The 18,016-nt window shown below is 41.7% G+C and overlaps 1 protein-coding gene across 1 annotated transcript in view; it reads left to right on the forward strand.

Moving 5' to 3' along the window:
- LOC306918043 (uncharacterized protein) overlaps positions 1-15,918 on the forward strand; it is a 41,561-nt gene extending 25,643 nt beyond the window's left edge. Inside the window, exons 4-12 of the mRNA XM_079530938.1 lie at positions 12,721-12,764; positions 13,286-13,395; positions 13,509-13,638; positions 14,573-14,679; positions 14,773-14,879; positions 15,003-15,087; positions 15,201-15,312; positions 15,396-15,463; positions 15,781-15,918. Coding sequence (XP_079387064.1) covers positions 12,721-12,764; positions 13,286-13,395; positions 13,509-13,638; positions 14,573-14,679; positions 14,773-14,879; positions 15,003-15,087; positions 15,201-15,312; positions 15,396-15,399 — 699 coding nt within the window. The 3' untranslated portion in view covers positions 15,400-15,463; positions 15,781-15,918. The remainder of the gene's footprint in view (positions 1-12,720; positions 12,765-13,285; positions 13,396-13,508; positions 13,639-14,572; positions 14,680-14,772; positions 14,880-15,002; positions 15,088-15,200; positions 15,313-15,395; positions 15,464-15,780) is intronic.
- The last annotated feature ends 2,098 nt before the right edge of the window (positions 15,919-18,016 follow it).

Genomic DNA, 18,016 nt, shown 5'->3' on the forward strand with positions numbered 1-18,016 from the left:
TCTACTGATTTTAAATGGTACAGGTATATATATTGATGACATCACAGCAGGGCATGGGCGAGGCCAAAGTTGCCATGGTTACCCAGGGTATTTAAGCCTAGTCCCTGATTGAGCACAGGTGTTGCTGACAGGCAGAGGCACACTGTTTTAAACTGTGTTGGAGGAGCTGTGGTCTGACTATAATAATATCTATGTGTTTGACGGTTTATTTATGTATTCATTTCTTACTGAAGTATAGGACAACGGTGAGAATAAATATCATTTATCAACTCAACAAAACATTTGGTCTGCAGTTAATAGAGAGCACACGTCTGAACAACCTCCTAACCGTCAGTAACCAGTAGTGCCAGAAGTATAGGGCTTTGGGCACTACATTAAGTTTAAAAAACCTCGTTTCGAGAAGATTTGTATTGGGAAGCAAATCTAACCAGCGGGGCTCGTTAGGACCGTACGAACCATGGTGTGTGTCGGTGCATTGTGACTGGTGAGACGACGGACACGCAAGGCAACAGAAAGCTTCTATTCTGTTTTGGATGTGATCGTTGCAACCCGGAGCCGGAGCTATTGGGGCTCCTACCGGGAACATCAGCAGCGAACTTCTGCATCTGCTGTTACTGGAGGTGATCGATTGCCACCCGGTCAGAGCTATAGGAGCGATTACCGACGTGGACATCGGCACTTAAACAGCAGACTTGAAGCAGAAATCATCAGGATTGGACCGGACCGCACGGCGGAGTGCGCGCAGTGCGTGGTGGTATGTTCAGCGTCACACGGTCACAGTGCCACCAGCCCGACACAGATTCACATCACCACAAGTTTCAGAACAAGGCTATCCTACTGATTCTTATTTCCATACACAACTCCTGCATCGTTCCTGTTTGCATTGTAGCCTACGTGTGGGCATATATGCACTGAAGCAGCAATGGGGGAAAGGGGCACCGAGAGACGTTGGACTTTCTATAGGGTGAAAGGCCCACATGTATTTCCGGTTGCCTGTGCATAGGGCACCACAACCAGAACTGTGACAGGTGCTTACTGTTCACACCGACACTACACAGCACTGCAACACGCAGGAAAGGAAAGACACGAGAAGCCTTGAAATTATGAACTGCCAAATTAAAATCTGACAGTTTTTTCAGACAGAACTTTCATTGGTACGCCGTCAACTTGTAGCCATACAGGGGCTGGCATGCAGGGGCTGGCAACTATGCTGTTTTGCACAAAACAAGTTGGAACACCAAGGACTTGAACTAAAATATGCCTTTATTATGCGAAGCCATTAAGCTATAGGCTACCAATGAAATCATTTTAAATTGGATTTTGAACAATGAACAATGACACCTGAGTTAAATGTGTTTTTGTATGTGTTTATGTATTTTGAATTTGTTTTTCTATATGGCTCTTTGTAAATTTGTTTTAATAATTGCACTGTCATTTTCTGCCATAAGCAATTAAGGGGCTGGTGTAAGAGCCATACGATGTCTACTGATTTTAAATGGTATATATATTGATGACATGGTTGCCATGGTTACCCATGGTATTTAAGCCTAGTCCCTGATTGAGCACAGGTGTTGCTGACAGGCAGAGGCACACTGTTTTAAACTGTTGGAGGAGCTGTGGTCTGACTATAATATCTATGTGTTTGACGGTTTATTTATGTATTAATTTCTTACTGAAGTATAGGACAACGGTGAGAATAAATATAATTTATCAACTCAACAAAACGTTTGGTCTGCAGTTAATAGAGAGCACACGTCTGAACACCTCCTTGCCGTCAGTATACCACACTAGTGCCTTTTAGTACAGGACTTTGGGCACTACATTACTGTTCACAGCACCCAGGCAGGTGTTCTTAATCGCGTCGCATTCCTATATCAAAGTAGCCTATACTACACTAACTTTGTGATCAACCTTCTTAATTTGCTTATTTTATTTGTAAAAAGCAACACTATTAACTTATTAAGACATGGCAGTATAATATTGGTGCAAAATGGAAATATGTAATGAGAGAGAGAGAGGTTCCATTTCAAAGAAAACTAGAAAAAGTGCCCTTCTGGGCACAGGTCTCCACCAGGAGGATAGGACTGTGAGATGTTTGGCAAAATGTTTAGTAGTAATATAAACATGTTTGCCTTGTATGGCAATTGGATGATTTGAGGCATTTTGTTCCAATCAACCTGTTTTGCAAAAATCAACCTGTTGGTGGCGCTATAACAGGCCAATGTGAAAAGGGTGGGATATATTCCTCAGCCTAGTAAGAAAATGTGTGTAACAAATGTGAAAAGCTGCCTCATGGTGGCGCTATAACAGGCCGTTCTGGAAAATGCGGTGCAGAGGTTCATCGTTGGCATCTAGGGAGTGTGTGTGCAAAGTTTGGCATCGACCGGGTTAACGGTGCCGGAGATTAGCTGGTAACGGACGGACGGAAGGACACACACACGGACGGACACACACACACACACACACACGGACGGAGTGCAAAACATACTCTCTCACCATGCCTTCGGCCTGGTGGAGACAAAAAGGCCTCGCAGGCACGACTTTGTGAGGCCCCATTCGCACAAAGCGGCTCTGTGAGAGTGCAATATTATATAGTTACCGTACTTGTATTAGTGCAGAAAAGAGACAACTAGAAAAAGTGCCCTTCTGGGCACAGGTCTCCACCAGGAGGATAGGACTGTGTGAGATGTTTGGCAAAATGTTTAGTAGTAATATAAACATGTTTGCCTTGTATGGCAATTGGATGATTTGAGGCATTTTGTTCCAATCAACCCGTTTTGCAAAAATCAACCTGTTGGTGGCGCTATAACAGGCCAATGTGAAAAGGGTGGGATATATTCCTCAGCCTAGTAAGAAAATGTGTGAAAGATTTCACGTAAATTGCATGCTGTGTTCATGATTTGAGGCTTTTGTTCAAAACGGGGCAATCTTGCAAACTGTGAAAGGCAATTATAGCCAATTAGGGTGGAATATGAAATATCGGACAGATCCGACTTGAGCACATGACCATAGAGATACTGTGTAACGATTTGTGAGATTTTTGGACAGAATCTGGAGGAGTAATATCCGAAAATTTGTTTTACAAAAGCTGGCCTCCTGGTGGCGCTATAAAAGGCAGATGCGGAAAATGCAGGTCAAAGGTTTGTCCTTGGCCTCTAGGGAGTGTGCATGCAACGTTTCACGCAGATCGGTGCAGTTTTAGGTAACAAATGTGAAAAGCTGCCTCATGGTGGCGCTATAACAGGCCGTTCTGGAAAATGCGGGGCAGAGGTTCATCGTTGGCATCTAGGGAGTGTGTGTGCAAAGTTTGGCATCGACCGGGTTAACGGTGCCGGAGATTAGCTGGTAACGGACGGACGGAAGGACACACGGACGGACACACACACGGACGGAAACACACACGGACGGAGTGCAAAACATACTCTCTCACCATGCCTTCGGCCTGGTGGAGACAATAAATCCAGCTTTGGAGAAGATGCGCGAAGGGGTTCGTTGTAGTAGCATATGCGGCAGGGAGTCGGGGATGGATAGAATCCTCTTCGCTACAGGTGCCGACGTGCCGTGATAACGTGGCACATTATCTTTCCACCACGGTCGTGGACTTTGCATATTTTAAAATGCAACCATGTCACTTTTGACTTATTTTTCTGCGTGGACGGCATGACTGTAGCTGCACTTGTTGACTTCATCGTTAACACATGAGGACGGAGCCATGCTTGCGCCTGGCTCGCGGACCAAAATGGGCCGGCTTGCGGACCAAAAGGGTCCACTTTTTTTTTTTAATGACTATTCGATTTTTTATTTCAAGATCGAATCCCGTGCTTATCGATTGAACGTCGATTAATCGATTTTTTTTGGGTCAGCCCTACCTTATATACACATTTCAAAGGCTTTCATATACTATTAATATTTTTCTAATAAGGTTTGTCCTATAGATAGAAATGTGATCATTTTTGTGTCGTTTTGGATATTAATTAATTGTTAAAGCACAGGGCCTCGCATTTCTCCCAGGCAGCTCTGATTGCACTTAGCCTATTGTCTATTGCTCAAAAAGCAGCAAGCTCTGCTGCGCTGTCATAAAGCCTCGATTAAATGACACATTATTTCAGTTACTTTTATGGCAAGAGAAGCAAAATGCGTGTGCCGTTTTGATTGGCAAAACTTATATATATGCCTTATTTAGCCTATTTGTTTTAGTTTTTTGTTTAGTTCCATAGAACCTAGAGCCGGGGCTGGGATGCCTACATGTGTCAGGCTTGATTGGTTGCGCTTAATAAGAGTTCATGTTATGGTCGGGTGGTGTTTTTTCCACGAAGCCTCTGACTTTATTTCAGTTATAAATGTTACACGAGAGAAGAGAGAAGCAAAATGCTGTTCGTCGTGTGCTGTGCAGCTTTGGATTATATTCCTTTATTTGATGGAGAGGTAATGCATGCCTGTGTCAGGCGCTGTTGATTTTATTTCTGACATGTATCAGGCTTGAAGAGTTCATTCATGTTACCGTTCGTTTACAATTGACAGGAGTTTGGATTATATATTTTTTTTATTTGATTGAGAGGTAATTGAGAGGCGCTGTTTAATAATTGTTAAATAAAAGACCAATCCAATATGCGCTCCTCTCTACTATTTGTATCTTCTGCAGCTATATCGTTTTATTATAAGCCTAATTCATTGTGCGTCATGCTCGCCTCACCCCCCGTCCGTCCGTCCGTCCGTCCGTCGGGTGTCGAAGCGTCGAAGATCGTTTATTTTTTAAGTGTCGATCTTCAAAAACGTGATCGATGCCCGACATCGGACATCAGTGTTTATTTAATCCGATGTCCCAATGATTATACAGGAGGGGGAAAGTATTTAATGTTTACTACAGTCCATCCTGCACATATCACTCTCGGCCCTGCACCGCTGTACTGGAGAAGTATATCACTTTTTCGGTTCTGCAACTCTTACTGGAGAAGTATACCACTTTGTGCGCAGTGAAACTACCCCCCCCACACACACACACACACATGACACACCTCTACACTACACAGAGTGAGAGAGAGAGAGAACGCACAACTCCTTACTCCTCGATTGTCTTACTAACCTTTGTCTCAAATTGACCAGCAAAACTATAATCCACAATGTTCAAGTGTGTCCTTGTTCCAAATTGCTTGGAAGTCATGTGCATATTATTACCAGCAGGCACATGGCAGCAGCAGCTATGTAAGACTGTGAGCCTGTGCATTTCACCCTATAACTTGACCGCATAGGCAATCAAGACCATTAATTAATGACAGATGTGACTGTCACTGTGTGTAGGGCAGGCTAATCCTTCCCTACAGGGAGCAGGGACAACTATTATATTTTACACCCGATGCATATCCGATCGCAGCGAAGTCCATGCTTACCATATAGGCTATACGTGCGCTCGGGTATAAACAGTTAAAGTTGTAGCCATTTGATTCGTCACGGTACTTGACACGGTGTGAAAATAGAAAGGGGGGGGGGGGGGGGGTGGCAGTATACCTAGACCACTGGGTACTTGGTGCGTCTTGGAAAATCTGGTGACGTGCGGTTGATGGGTGCGTCTAGCGGGAGGGATGCATTCTAGCGTGCACGCACATGCACCATTCCGTTCCTGCGCGTGCACGTCAAAATAATTACTGGTACCACAGGGTGGTACTGTGTTCTACGAGCATGACACCACTGGCAATTAAAGAATGTCATACCTATTTTTTTTATGTCAAATACCTTCACACTTATTTCATATATTTAAGTGTAGCAACTTTGATAACAGCACATTATAGGTACACAGTGCTCTTATTTTACATTCCAAAGTCCAGAAGACAGAGTACTCTGGCCACATTCAGATGTTTAGACAGATTTCTTGTGTTGTGTTTATAGACTGTTGCGTCCCCTCTCAAACGAGCACTTGCCCAGTCGGGCAACCTGAAAGCAAACTCCACCTGCCCCAAAGTTTTATTTACCAGGGGCAGGTGGGTAACTAGGGTTGTCCCGATCGGATCGGGTGATCGGAAATCGGGGCAGATAATGTCATTTTCAAATGATCGGATCGGGAGCCAAAAAGCGTGATCGGGACATCCCTAGTATCAATATTATATCCATATCCATATCCATATATGATATTAGACTGGATATTGTCTATGATTTGGGATATTGTGCTATTGTGATATGGCATATACATAAAACATAAAAATATAAATATCGGATCGGTAAAAATCGGTATCGGTAGATGCTCAAAATCAAATGATCGGAATCGGATCGGGAGCAAAACAACGTGATTGCCTATTCATTGGCCTATTCCAAAACACAAAAATCAAAACATTTTTTAAATACAAAAGTCAACCAATTAAAGTTGTACAACGACCCCCCCCTCCCCCATTTTAACTATCTCTACCGCTAGCTGTTGGCATAAACCCCAGTTCCCAGTGCCAGCATACGCGTTCACTTTAAAAGACGGAGTTTGCCCGCCCCCCACACACACTCGCTGTACACTCGCAGCGTCGCGGTACAAAGGCACAAATTAAATCTGAAATGTGGATGGCAGAAAATCCACCAAGGACAGCGATCCTAGAGTCCGATTTATAGAGGTTTGAAAATCCTCCTTTCAACTGGTTTGCACTGAGATTATATTTGCAATCCCATAGTTGGAACGGTGGGGCGTTACTATAGGAACCGGACCAATGTTAAAAGCTTTAGATATAGATATATATATAGATATATATATATCACTCATTCTTGAGATGAGGGACAAAAGTGGAAAACACATGTCCCACACATAAGAGCCTTATTTATGTTAAAAATTAGAAAAAAATTAATTCATAAAAATAAAAGCACTTGCAAAGTTAAATGTAATACAGTTGTGTATTCTTATGCCATTAATTTCATTATAATCTTTTTCGTATGCCATCTGAATTAGTTAAAAGCAGGCACTGTACCCAAAAAGGCCTGTATTTAGCCTGTCCCCAGCAAGTGGTCACAATTTCAAACTTCCAAAAAAGTGTCTAATACTGTCACAATCACATAAATATACATACTAAATGAAAGTAGATTGTCAACAACATAGCAAACAATATACACAGTTAATTTTAATTTTCCATTAAATATCTCCTATCAAATGTGTGTCCCACGTCTCCGTCAACTCCGTCAGGTTTTTTAAAAGTCTTAAATTAATCCGAAAATATTGTCGACATATTTAGCCTGAAGACTCCTTTTCCAAGTCTTGTTTATATTTGTTGCAACAGTGGAGCACCTGGTCTGACAAGCATTCAATTGTTTGATATTTTAAACAAACAATGTTGATATCAATGTGGTCACAGCTTTTACATGTCAACTCCGTCAGGACATTATTATGATCTTTGTTAAGAATTCCAAAATAATGTTTAGTATTTTAGTTTAGGGTTAGGTTTAGCTAACAACTGAAGACAAAAAAATGGCTAAATTATACTACAGAGGGTTAAGATGAAAACAAATGCTATTTTGTCAACTCCGTCAGACGTCAACTCTGTCAGGTTTTGTGTCTGACGGAGTTGACATGTATCTGACGGAGTTGACAAAAGTGTTCCCAAAACAATAAAATTATAGTTTTTGAATAATGGGAAGTATTCTAATTTGGCACACAGTTAGAGCATGCCTTAAGGAACATTTTTGGCTATAGGGCCATCACAGATTTGTCTCGTGGTGACCATGGCAGCCATTTTCCAAAATGGCCACCACCTGATGTTATTTTACAATAACTCAAGTTCTACACCACCTAGGATCTTGATTCTGGTGACTAATACTACATTTTCAAGGATGAGGGATACAGTGGTACAATTAGATTTTCCCTGTGACCATGGCAGCCATTTTTCAAAATGGCCGCCACCTGCTGCTATTTTACAATAACTCAAGTTTTAGACCACCAATGATCTTGATTCTGGCGACTAATCATTACATTTTCAACGATGAACTTTCTCTGGGAGGGGTCAGGGATTATTTCAGGTGCAGGTTGAGTTGCTACTGACAGGACATTACAGGAGGTGGGCTTTCTGGCCTTTGACTTGTCCCTTTCAGGTACAGATGCACAGTTTGACTTCACTGGCCACTGCAGGGAACTGTGGGGGAGAAACTTTGGTCTCTTTTGATTGATTGATTGAAAATGTTATTAACAGTTTGCAGAATTACAGTACATTTCAAGCACAAACTCAATACAAAGGCTGTTAACTGTGAGTGGACGACCCAATTAAGCATTACACTTGTTTACAACAGGGTCCACCATGTTCAATTCATCAAAACATTTAGAGACGTACAAATGATTAGGTTCAGGGTTTTTTTGGTGGAGACTTGCCTTTCATGACATCGTTGCTGCAGCAGTTGATCTCCTTACTGCGAGCGGTGGCACACTCTGGGGCGTTGTATCTTGGTGGCCTCCTGCCATTGTTTCTCCATCCTTCTCATGAGCTCTGTGTTCTGGGTCTCTGTTATAGTCAACTTACATTGTCTTGGCTGGAGATTGCGTTCCTGCAATGTCTAGCCCAGTCTTGTGCAGATTGCTGCTGGCCCACCTGGAGGCCACAACCTCACTTGTTCGGTTGGTGTGATTAGGTGGGGTGGTCTTCCCCAATCAGGATGAGGGGTTTGACCCTTTCAAACCGTTGTAGCGGCAATCTGGCCAAGTGTCTGTATTTAGTTGTGAGGCTTGATACAGGATACGATTGCTCACCCAGCCCCAGGTGACTTAAAGGCTCCTTTGATTTGGTAACATTGCTTTGGTTGACATGCTGGGGACACAGAGAACGACACTGATACCTTCAGTGTCTGCACATCCTGCCTGATAGTCCTGAAGGCAGATCTTCAGGTGTTCCGTTGAGGCAGAGTCTTTCGCTCACTGTTCACCTCAAGCAGGACTTCAAGGTGTTTGCCTTTGCACAGGCTATATGGCTAGGACTCGTGCTTCAACCACTCAGAGAACTCCAACAGGGTGTTGGTTGCTCCTGGGCCGCAGAGCATTGTGCGGCGGAATTCAGCTCTCATCTCTGGTGGCAGCTTGACGCTTGTTGAGTAGTCGTGCAACATGTGAGCCGCATCTAAGTTCTGTGTCTCCCTCTGGGCCTAGGGTTGTGAGCATGCCTACCAGCGACTGTACTTGAAGCGCAAACTTCTCAAAGGCCACCCCATCGCCTCGACAGATGTCGGCTGCCTCCAAGACACTTGCTATTTTCCGTAACACTAATTGGTGGGGCTGTCCAAACTTGTTGTTAATTTTTTTCTAATTTTTAACATAAATAAGGCTCTTATGTGTGTCTCTGTTGGTGAAGTCGGGTCTAGGTGGTCTAGAACATGAGTTATTTAGTCAGGGGATATTAATACAATCTGGTAATAAATTCCTTATCAAGAATTTTCTTCACCAATGTGTTTGGAAGGGTGTCTACTAACATATCCCACATTGCTTTATATTCAACCACCCTAGGGGAACTTTTGACAGCTGGTGAAAGTTGGGGTACCATCAACAACCTATATAAGGCAAAATGTTCATTATGCTTTAAGTAGCATGTGACATGTCAAACTAGGGGGTTTTCATGATTCTGAATGCATTCCAAGCATTAGCTATGCACGTAAAACACTCCTTGGGCTGAAAACGGCCATAGCCGTCATCACAAATGGGATGAGGTCAGCACATTTGGGTGTTTGACCCCTAGTTTGGCCATAGACCCTATAGTTTGGCCATAGCCACATAGCTTTGGCTAAAAACGGCCATAGCCATCATCACAGATGTGATGATGGCTATGGCCGTTTTTAGCCAAAGGAGTTTTTTTTCGTGCAAAACTAATGCTTGCAATGGATTCAGAATCTTGAAAACCCCCTAGTTTGACATGCCACATGCTACTTAAAGCATAATGAAATTTAGAACATTTAGCCTTATATTGGTTGTTGATGGTACCCAACTTTCAGCAGCTGTCAAAAATTCCCCTAGGGTGGTTCAATAGAAACCAATGTGGGATATGTTAGTAGACACCTTTACAAACACATTGGTGAAGAAAATTCTTGGTAAGAAATGTATTCACAGATTTGACATTATTCTGATAATATTCCATGACTAATTGGTAAAATTAGTCTGCCATTTTTGAAAATGGCTGCCATTGTCACAGGATAAATCTAAATAGTACTACTGTATTCCTCATCCTTGAAAATGTAGGATTAGTCACCAGAATCAAGATCCTAGGTGGTGTAGAACTTGAGTTATTGGGAAATAACAGAAAGTTGGCGGCCATTTAAAAAAATGTCTACCATGGTCACAGGACAAATCTAAATAGTACCAATGTATCCCACATCCTTGAAAATGTATGATTAGTCACCAGAATCAAGATCCTAGGTGGTGTAGAACTTGAGTTATTGTAAAATAACAGCAGGTGGTGGCCATTTTGAAAAATGGCTGCCATGGTCACAGGGCAAATCTAAATAGTACCAGTGTACCACTGTATTCCTCATCCTTGAAAATGTGGGATTAGTCACCAGAATCAAGATCCTAGGTGGTCTAGAACCTAAATCAGTTCAACTTGTCAACTCCGTCAGATGTTCGTCAACTCCGTCAGACGTTGGTCACATGATGTTTTTCTTAATTTCCAAAGAAATAGATGATTCGATGTCAAATATTTTGTCCTTATGTATTGAAACACCAACTGAAATACTACGTAATGATGATTTTTTTTTTTTTTTTAAATTACATGGTTTTTATGTTATAATATTGAATATTGAGGTTGCAAATGAAGGATTTGAGAAATGGGATCTTTCATAATAGTGTGATATTGGAACAAAACAATATTAAATTAATTGTATTACTTAACTTGACTACTGAAAGCCATTATAAGATAACTGAGGACTTTATATTATTGTTGAAATTATCAAATTAAAATAAAAGGGATTTTAGTGTGTCTGACGGAGTTGACATGAATCAGTTATGAAGTGCATAAATGTCCCATTTTAGAAGAAAAAAATTACACGAAAAAACTGTTCCTTCTCAAGATTGGTAGTTGAGACCTGTCTACAAATACATCCATTTGAGTTTAATGTAAAAAAAACAAAAATCTGATTTGAAAAAAGTTGTCCCTTATCTCAAGAATGAGTGATGTGCAGCATGTTGTACAAAACGGGCTACTCCTGAAAACTTTGGAATGCAATCTTAGCTAATCAGTGTAGAATCGGAGAAATCCAACAGGCTCGTCTTGATCTCATGACTACAGAGATGTGTACCGATTTGCGTGAGATTTGGATGAAATCTGTGCGACTAACATAAACAATGTGTTTTGCAGAAATAGGCCTCATGGTGGCGCTATAACCGGTAGATGTGGAGGGATGCAGGGAAAATGTTTTTCCATGGCCTCTAGGGAGTGCGCATACATAAGTTGTATACAGATCGATGCAGTTATAGGTAAAAACAGGAATTGGCCTGTTATAGCGCCACCGTGAGGCTGATTTTGGGGAAAAAATAGTGGCATGTCATCCTCGGCCTAGTAGAAATGTGTGTGTATAATTTCATGGAAATTGGACACTGTGTTTGTGATTTGTGGCATTTTGTTCGAAACGGACCAATCATGTGAGCTTTGGAAGGCAATCTTAGCCAATCAGGATGGAAGATGGGAAATTGTGCAGATCCGTGTTGATCACATGACTATGGAGATAGTGTATACCGAATTGTGTGATGTATGGATAAAATGTGTACGAGTTATCTACAGAAATGTGTTTTGCCTAAATCGGCCTCATGGTGGCGCTATAACAGGCCGTTGAGGAATATTTGGGGCAGAGGTTCGTCGTTGGCATCCAGGGAGTGTGTGTGCACAGTTTGGCATGGATCGGGCCAACGGTGCCGGAGATTAGCTGATAACGGAAGGACGGACGGACTGCAAAACATACTCTCTCCCCATGCCTTCGGCCTGGTGGAGACAATAAGTGACCCCCAGGCTAAACAACAACAACAAAACAAACTTTAATAAACCCAACCATACAAACTTTTGATAAATGATCAGTCCCTTACCATGCTTGTGCTATTGTTTGCTGTACAAGACTAGTTTCCCTTCTATAATCCTAAGGGACCATACCTCCTAGACCAGCGATGCCTAACCTATGGGCCACGATTGCAAATGGTCTTTCAAATCATTAAAGGACCACTTTTCAACTTCTCTTCCTATAATTGGTCCTAACTAATGTTCATGATAAAATACCACCATTTTTTCCTACTCAGTCTGTGTCTCATAGAAAGGCTGTGGGCAGTTCAGAAACCCGTCCACCAGTGACATCATCGATGGTGAATCCAAGCTAATAGAAACGGCAGGCTTTCTTTTCCTGAAAAGTTGCAATGCAAAAGTTGAAGCCATCGTTCTCACGATAATACAAATCTAAATATATTTTAAAACAAATCTTGTTTCACTGGTGGACGGGTGTCCGAACTGCCCAAAGCCCTCCTATGAGACACAGACTGAGTAGGAAAAAATGGTGGTGTTTTATCATGAACATTGGTGAGGACCAATTATATGAAGAGATGTTGAAAAGTGGTGAAGTGGTCCTTTAATCGAAACACTAAGATTTAAAATAACATTAATATAAAATAAGTAATGTTAAAAAATGGTCATGGTATTTCTTCTATAAAACCTTAGTGTCATCACTGTGATATGAATAGGTTTTTATTGCAATGGGTAATTAAACTACTTCTGTAACATGAAAACCTCTTCTTTCTGATTGAAACAGCAACATTACATAGACTGGCTGGACAGGAAACAGAGGACACCGAGGTACATCCCCACCCACCTACACTGACTTACCCCAGGTTCTTCTGAAGCATTGATTATCCGACTGCATAAAGATTCACTTTTTTTTAAAGGATTCTTTGTATTTCTTCTGAAAGTATTCAAATGTGAATGTGAGTTTGTGAAAGAAATGTGTTCAGCTATGTTGATTTTTTTAATTTTAAAATAGGGCCCCAAGTATAGTGTTTTTCCACCAAAAATGAGAAGAAACTGAAATGTAGACTATTTCACCAACTGTACAATATTGGAGCACATTCCTTCTGTTTAAGCTTATACCATTCCTTTTGTTTAGGCTGTTTGAGATACCAAAGCATTATCTCAGGGTGCTACAAATGTATTTACATTCTGTAAGTTCACTTAAGAAATAAAACTAGTGTTGACTAATCATTGCAAGCGGCTCTTATTGTGAAGAGGAAGTCTGTTTCGGTTGTAGCCAACTGCCATGACAGTTGTGATTCTGGCTGTAAACAAGAAGTGGTGGATTAAACACAATATAATGCTTTTAGCCAAAGTTCATATGGACGTTCCGGAGGTCGTGGTGGTGGTGGTGGTGGTGGCGGCGGTGGTTACAGAGGCTCAAGGGGAGGAGGAGGAGGATATGGAGGTGGTGGAAGAGGTGGGTGTTTGTTTCTTTGTTTACCTATTTTTTTAATTGGGCATTCCCATCTATGGCACATTTATTCTTGATCGATGGCATGTTAAGTGTATTCTCTCGCCTAATTTGTGTAGGTGGTGGAGGATACGGAGGTGGCGGAGACAAAAGCTATGGCGGCGGCGGCAGACACAGAGGTTATGGCGGCGGCGGAGACAGAAGCTACGGTGGTGGCGGCGGCAGAAGCTACAGAGAAGAAACTGAAATGTAGACTATTTCACCAACTGTACAATATTGGAGCACATTCCTTCTGTTTAAGCTTATACCATTTATTTTGTTTAGGCTGTTTGAGATACCAAAGCATTATCTCAGGGTGCTACAAATGTCTTTACATTCTGTAAGTTCACTTAAGAAATAAAACTAGTGTTCTTATTGTGAAGAGGAAGTCTGTTTCGGTTGTAGCCAACTGCCATGACAGTTGTGATTCTGGCTGTAAACAAGAAGTGGTGGTGGTGGATTAAACACAATATAATGCTTTTAGCCAAAGTTCATATATTTACGATATGAAAACCATGCATCTTTGACTTAAACTGACTTGCAGCATGATTTAATAACAACTGTGTGGGTTGAATTAATTTTCAAAAATGCTAAATCGGTATTAGTTGGCACTGTCTATAGACCACCTGACCAGCATGGGTTCTATGATATTCTTGAGGGGTGCTTAGCTGGGGTGGAACATGTAGAGAAAATCCTACAACGTGGCGTCGACGATGCGACGCATAGTCTTGGAGATCTGCTTTGTTCTGTGCGCAACACGCTGTACGACTAGTCACAAATCGGGCGTTTTATGCAGCGTTTGAATGCGTCTATTGAAGCGAGCGCAGTTAACGGTATTACACACCGTTCTATTTGTTTAGTTTATGAAACTTATACATTTTCATTTTGTATTATGTTAAACTTTTAAATTCAGGCCATGATTATTTCTGCGACCCCATCATAAAATCCTGTGTAAGCATTTACACATGGAACCTGTTCTTGGTTCCATGTGTCATTATTGCATATTTGCCATGGGGATTCCCTGGGAAAATCGATGCATAATGAACCATCTAGTTTCTTTAGTATTTGAGTCATCAGGATCGTCTTCAAACTGGCAGCATTATCAATTAAATGACACTGTATATATTTTTTTTATTCTCTTCAGACAAAACATGTCGGACGAGGGTAAGCTGTTTATCGGTGGGCTGAGCTTCGACACCACAGAGGACACCTTGGCGGCAGCGTTCGCCAAATACGGAAACATTGCCAAAGGTAAACAACTTGCAATCCATATGGGAAAGTTGAAACTACAAATTGATTCACGCTCAGGATTTTAATCTTCAATGCATTTTGTTTGGTCTACAGTTGATGTCATCATAGACCATGTTGCGCGTAGGTCTCGTGGATTCGGCTTTGTGAAGTATAACAGTGCCGATGATGCCAAGAAAGCATTGGAAGGAATGAATGGAAAGGTGAGTTGATGATATATTGTCACAGATGTGTTTTGGTACAGTAGGATGTTGTGCCTTACAACATGGCTTCCAGCAAGCCAAGTGTCAATGGCTAAATGTTATATTGTTTTGATGTCATTACAGAGTCTGGATGGCAGGACGATCCGTGTCGAGAAGGCTGGGAATGGACGTTCCGGAGGTCGTGGTGGTGGTGGTGGTGGTGGAAGAGGTGGGTGTTTGTTTCTTTGTTTACCTATTTTTTTAATTGGGCATTCCCATCTATGGCACATTTATTCTTGATCGATGGCATGTTAAGTGTATTCTCTCGCCTAATTTGTGTAGGTGGTGGAGGATACGAAGGTGGCGGAGACAGAAGCTATGGCGGCGGCGGCGGAGACAGAAGCTACGGCGGCGGTGGTGGATACAGGAGTGGCGGCCGCAAGGATATTAATTAGTAAGCTGATGCCTTATGTAGGAATAATTTGAATTGACTGCCTGCTTTCATCCCGCATGGTTTTAATGATTGTGTCTTTACAGCTAGGGGTCGTGGTGTTTATGGGGTCATTCTTCGGGAGGATCCTACAGCGACGGATATGACTGCTATGGTAAGTGTGTGTAGTGTGAATGGGCTCAGGTCCCCCTTATTCCAAACCTCTCCCTGGGCAAATTATTGAACCAGGTTGTTGCAACCACGCCTGACATCCCTATTTTGGGTTTATAGTAAACAGATCTAGAAGTTCACAGCATGTCAAATGTTTCATGTTGTGAACGTGTACTAGGTGGACTTAAATGGTGTGGAGCTGAGACAATTTGTAGTCTCAATCCATTTTGTGTGTATATTTTGGGATGAATAGGATGTCAAAACTCTTGAACTTGTCTGAACTACAGTGTCTTCACCTGTGTGCCCACTTCTTGTCCTCAGCTGCAAACGACAAAATCTCCCTGAATTTCAAGATCATCCCATGGCTGGCTGTATTTAAAAGATGTGACTTAGGCTGCTTTGTATACAATATTGTTTTTGTGGAAATTCTTGACCAATAAATCGTTTTTTTTTACTTTATTTATTGTAGTTATGTATTACTTCTACACATTATATTTAGGGTTGGGCAATTCACCGGTCATCACATCAATATTGGCCTTAAAATGCAATATTTGGTATCTAATCGCTCAAAATATTCTATCAATATCTGTTTTAACAGATGTTATATTGTATAGTTGAGAGAATTTGCAGCCTTCATCACAAGGCCTTATCAGTGTTTTCTGAGGAAGCTTTCAAAAGTCAACAAGTTCGATTTTTTTTTTAAAACAAATTATACATTCAAGCAGTTTATGAACAGTGCCTCCTTATTTGGCTAAAGCTTGCATTTTTTTTTCAAATTCGGTGTTTAAGCCTTTTTTCATAATGGACAATTTCAGGTTGAGGTCATATCAATATCAGTTCGATATCAGTTATCGGCCATAGCGGCAATTATATTGGCCAAATGTCTCATCGGTACAGCCCTAATTATATTACTAAGAATATTGTGAATTTAGATCATGACTGATTGTGCTGTGTTTCTGTGGAGTCATGTCAGTGGGCTCGGAGTTGCACACAGTTGTGTGATATGCCAGGTTTTTTTTCTTCTCACTATTCAATACAGAGTGCCTTCAGAGCTCAAAGCCTTCTATATTTGTGTTCTGGTCACTATAATACAGACATGCAACGTAAGGAAGCACCTGTTCATTCAGTAGGTTCTGTAATCTGCATATTGTCAGTCAGCTAATTACCCAACCAACAAGAGTGTGTGATTCTACTCAAACTTGATCATTGATCTCATTCTGACCTCGGACAAATCCAGAATTAGTCCATGAGCCGGACAAGTTTTCATTACGAAATGAGTGGGCAGAACCATACCTATATTAAATTGTTTAGAAGGTCAATATAAGTAAATTAATATATGATAACACTTCCACAGGAGCAGCTTTTTCATATTTATCACACATTTTGTTATTTTCACCTATATACATGATGGGTGAATAGGATGAAAAAAATTAAGAACTAGTGATCACCATGAAACTTCCCTAGTTGATTAATTACATGCAAACAATGATTTATTGTATTACAAGTTTTCTGAAATTGTATATTTAAATATGCAAATTAGGCATTATATAGGAAAATATGCCTGATTTTGCCTAACTTTCCCGAATCAATATTCAATCCAAATATTGGATTGAATATTGTACTGACAGAGTCAACATTCTTATTTCATTTTGTTAACATGTCAAAGTCAAAGGTTTTAAACGAGGGAATATTCAATGTCCATATACCGGTAGTAGCCAATGTATCATCTATATAAATATAAAAGTCTCTGTGTCTGTACAGCTGTACGTCTGTAATCCATGTAACACGAGAACCGTTCGCCCCACCTACTTCAAATTCGACACACGCGTTCCACACCCCCACAGGGAGTGCAGTGCCCGGTGTCGAGTTGGTCGGACCCATGGTTGTCCAGAACCGCCACAAAAGGCCTCTGCCCGGGCCACAGCCTCTGCAACTCTATATTTGGGCATGCCTAAATACGGGTTCGTCCCACCGACTTCTGACATCTGCATAGACTCCATATTTGGGCATGCCTGACAAAGATGGGCATAAAAGGTGATACCGCTGACATCACCATGACTTGACCAGCTCAACAGAATGATAAATTGGCTAATAGATGGCAGTTACAGATCACCTTTTTTACATGCCAATATGCCCAAAGGTACCCGAGCCTACCGCAACTGGATGCGTGACGCACAACAACGTGCACGGAGAGCTGAGTCAGACAAAGCACGAGATGCACGCCTAAAGCTGCAAGATCTGTGATTGGTGTCAATGCGGGATGCACACTCAGTCCACGCATCACCCAGCTGTGTCCAACCGACATCATCTATCCATTCACTCTGCCCCGCCAACAGTTTCCAGTGAGACCCTGCTTCGGCATGACTGTCAATAAGTCTCAGGGCCAGACACTACACCGTGTTGGGGTCTTCTGCATGAGGGACTTCTTCAGCCATGGCCAGTTCTATGTGGCGGCCAGTAGGGTTAGCAAATCAAGCAGGCATTCTTGCTCGAGATGAGACAAACAAGAAGTGCCAGTTTATCAGCAATGTTGTTTTTAAAGAGGTCCTTACAATAT

Source organism: Electrona antarctica, assembly GCF_951216825.1.
Source record: "Electrona antarctica genome assembly, contig: scaffold_245, whole genome shotgun sequence".
NCBI lineage: Eukaryota > Metazoa > Chordata > Actinopteri > Myctophiformes > Myctophidae > Electrona > Electrona antarctica.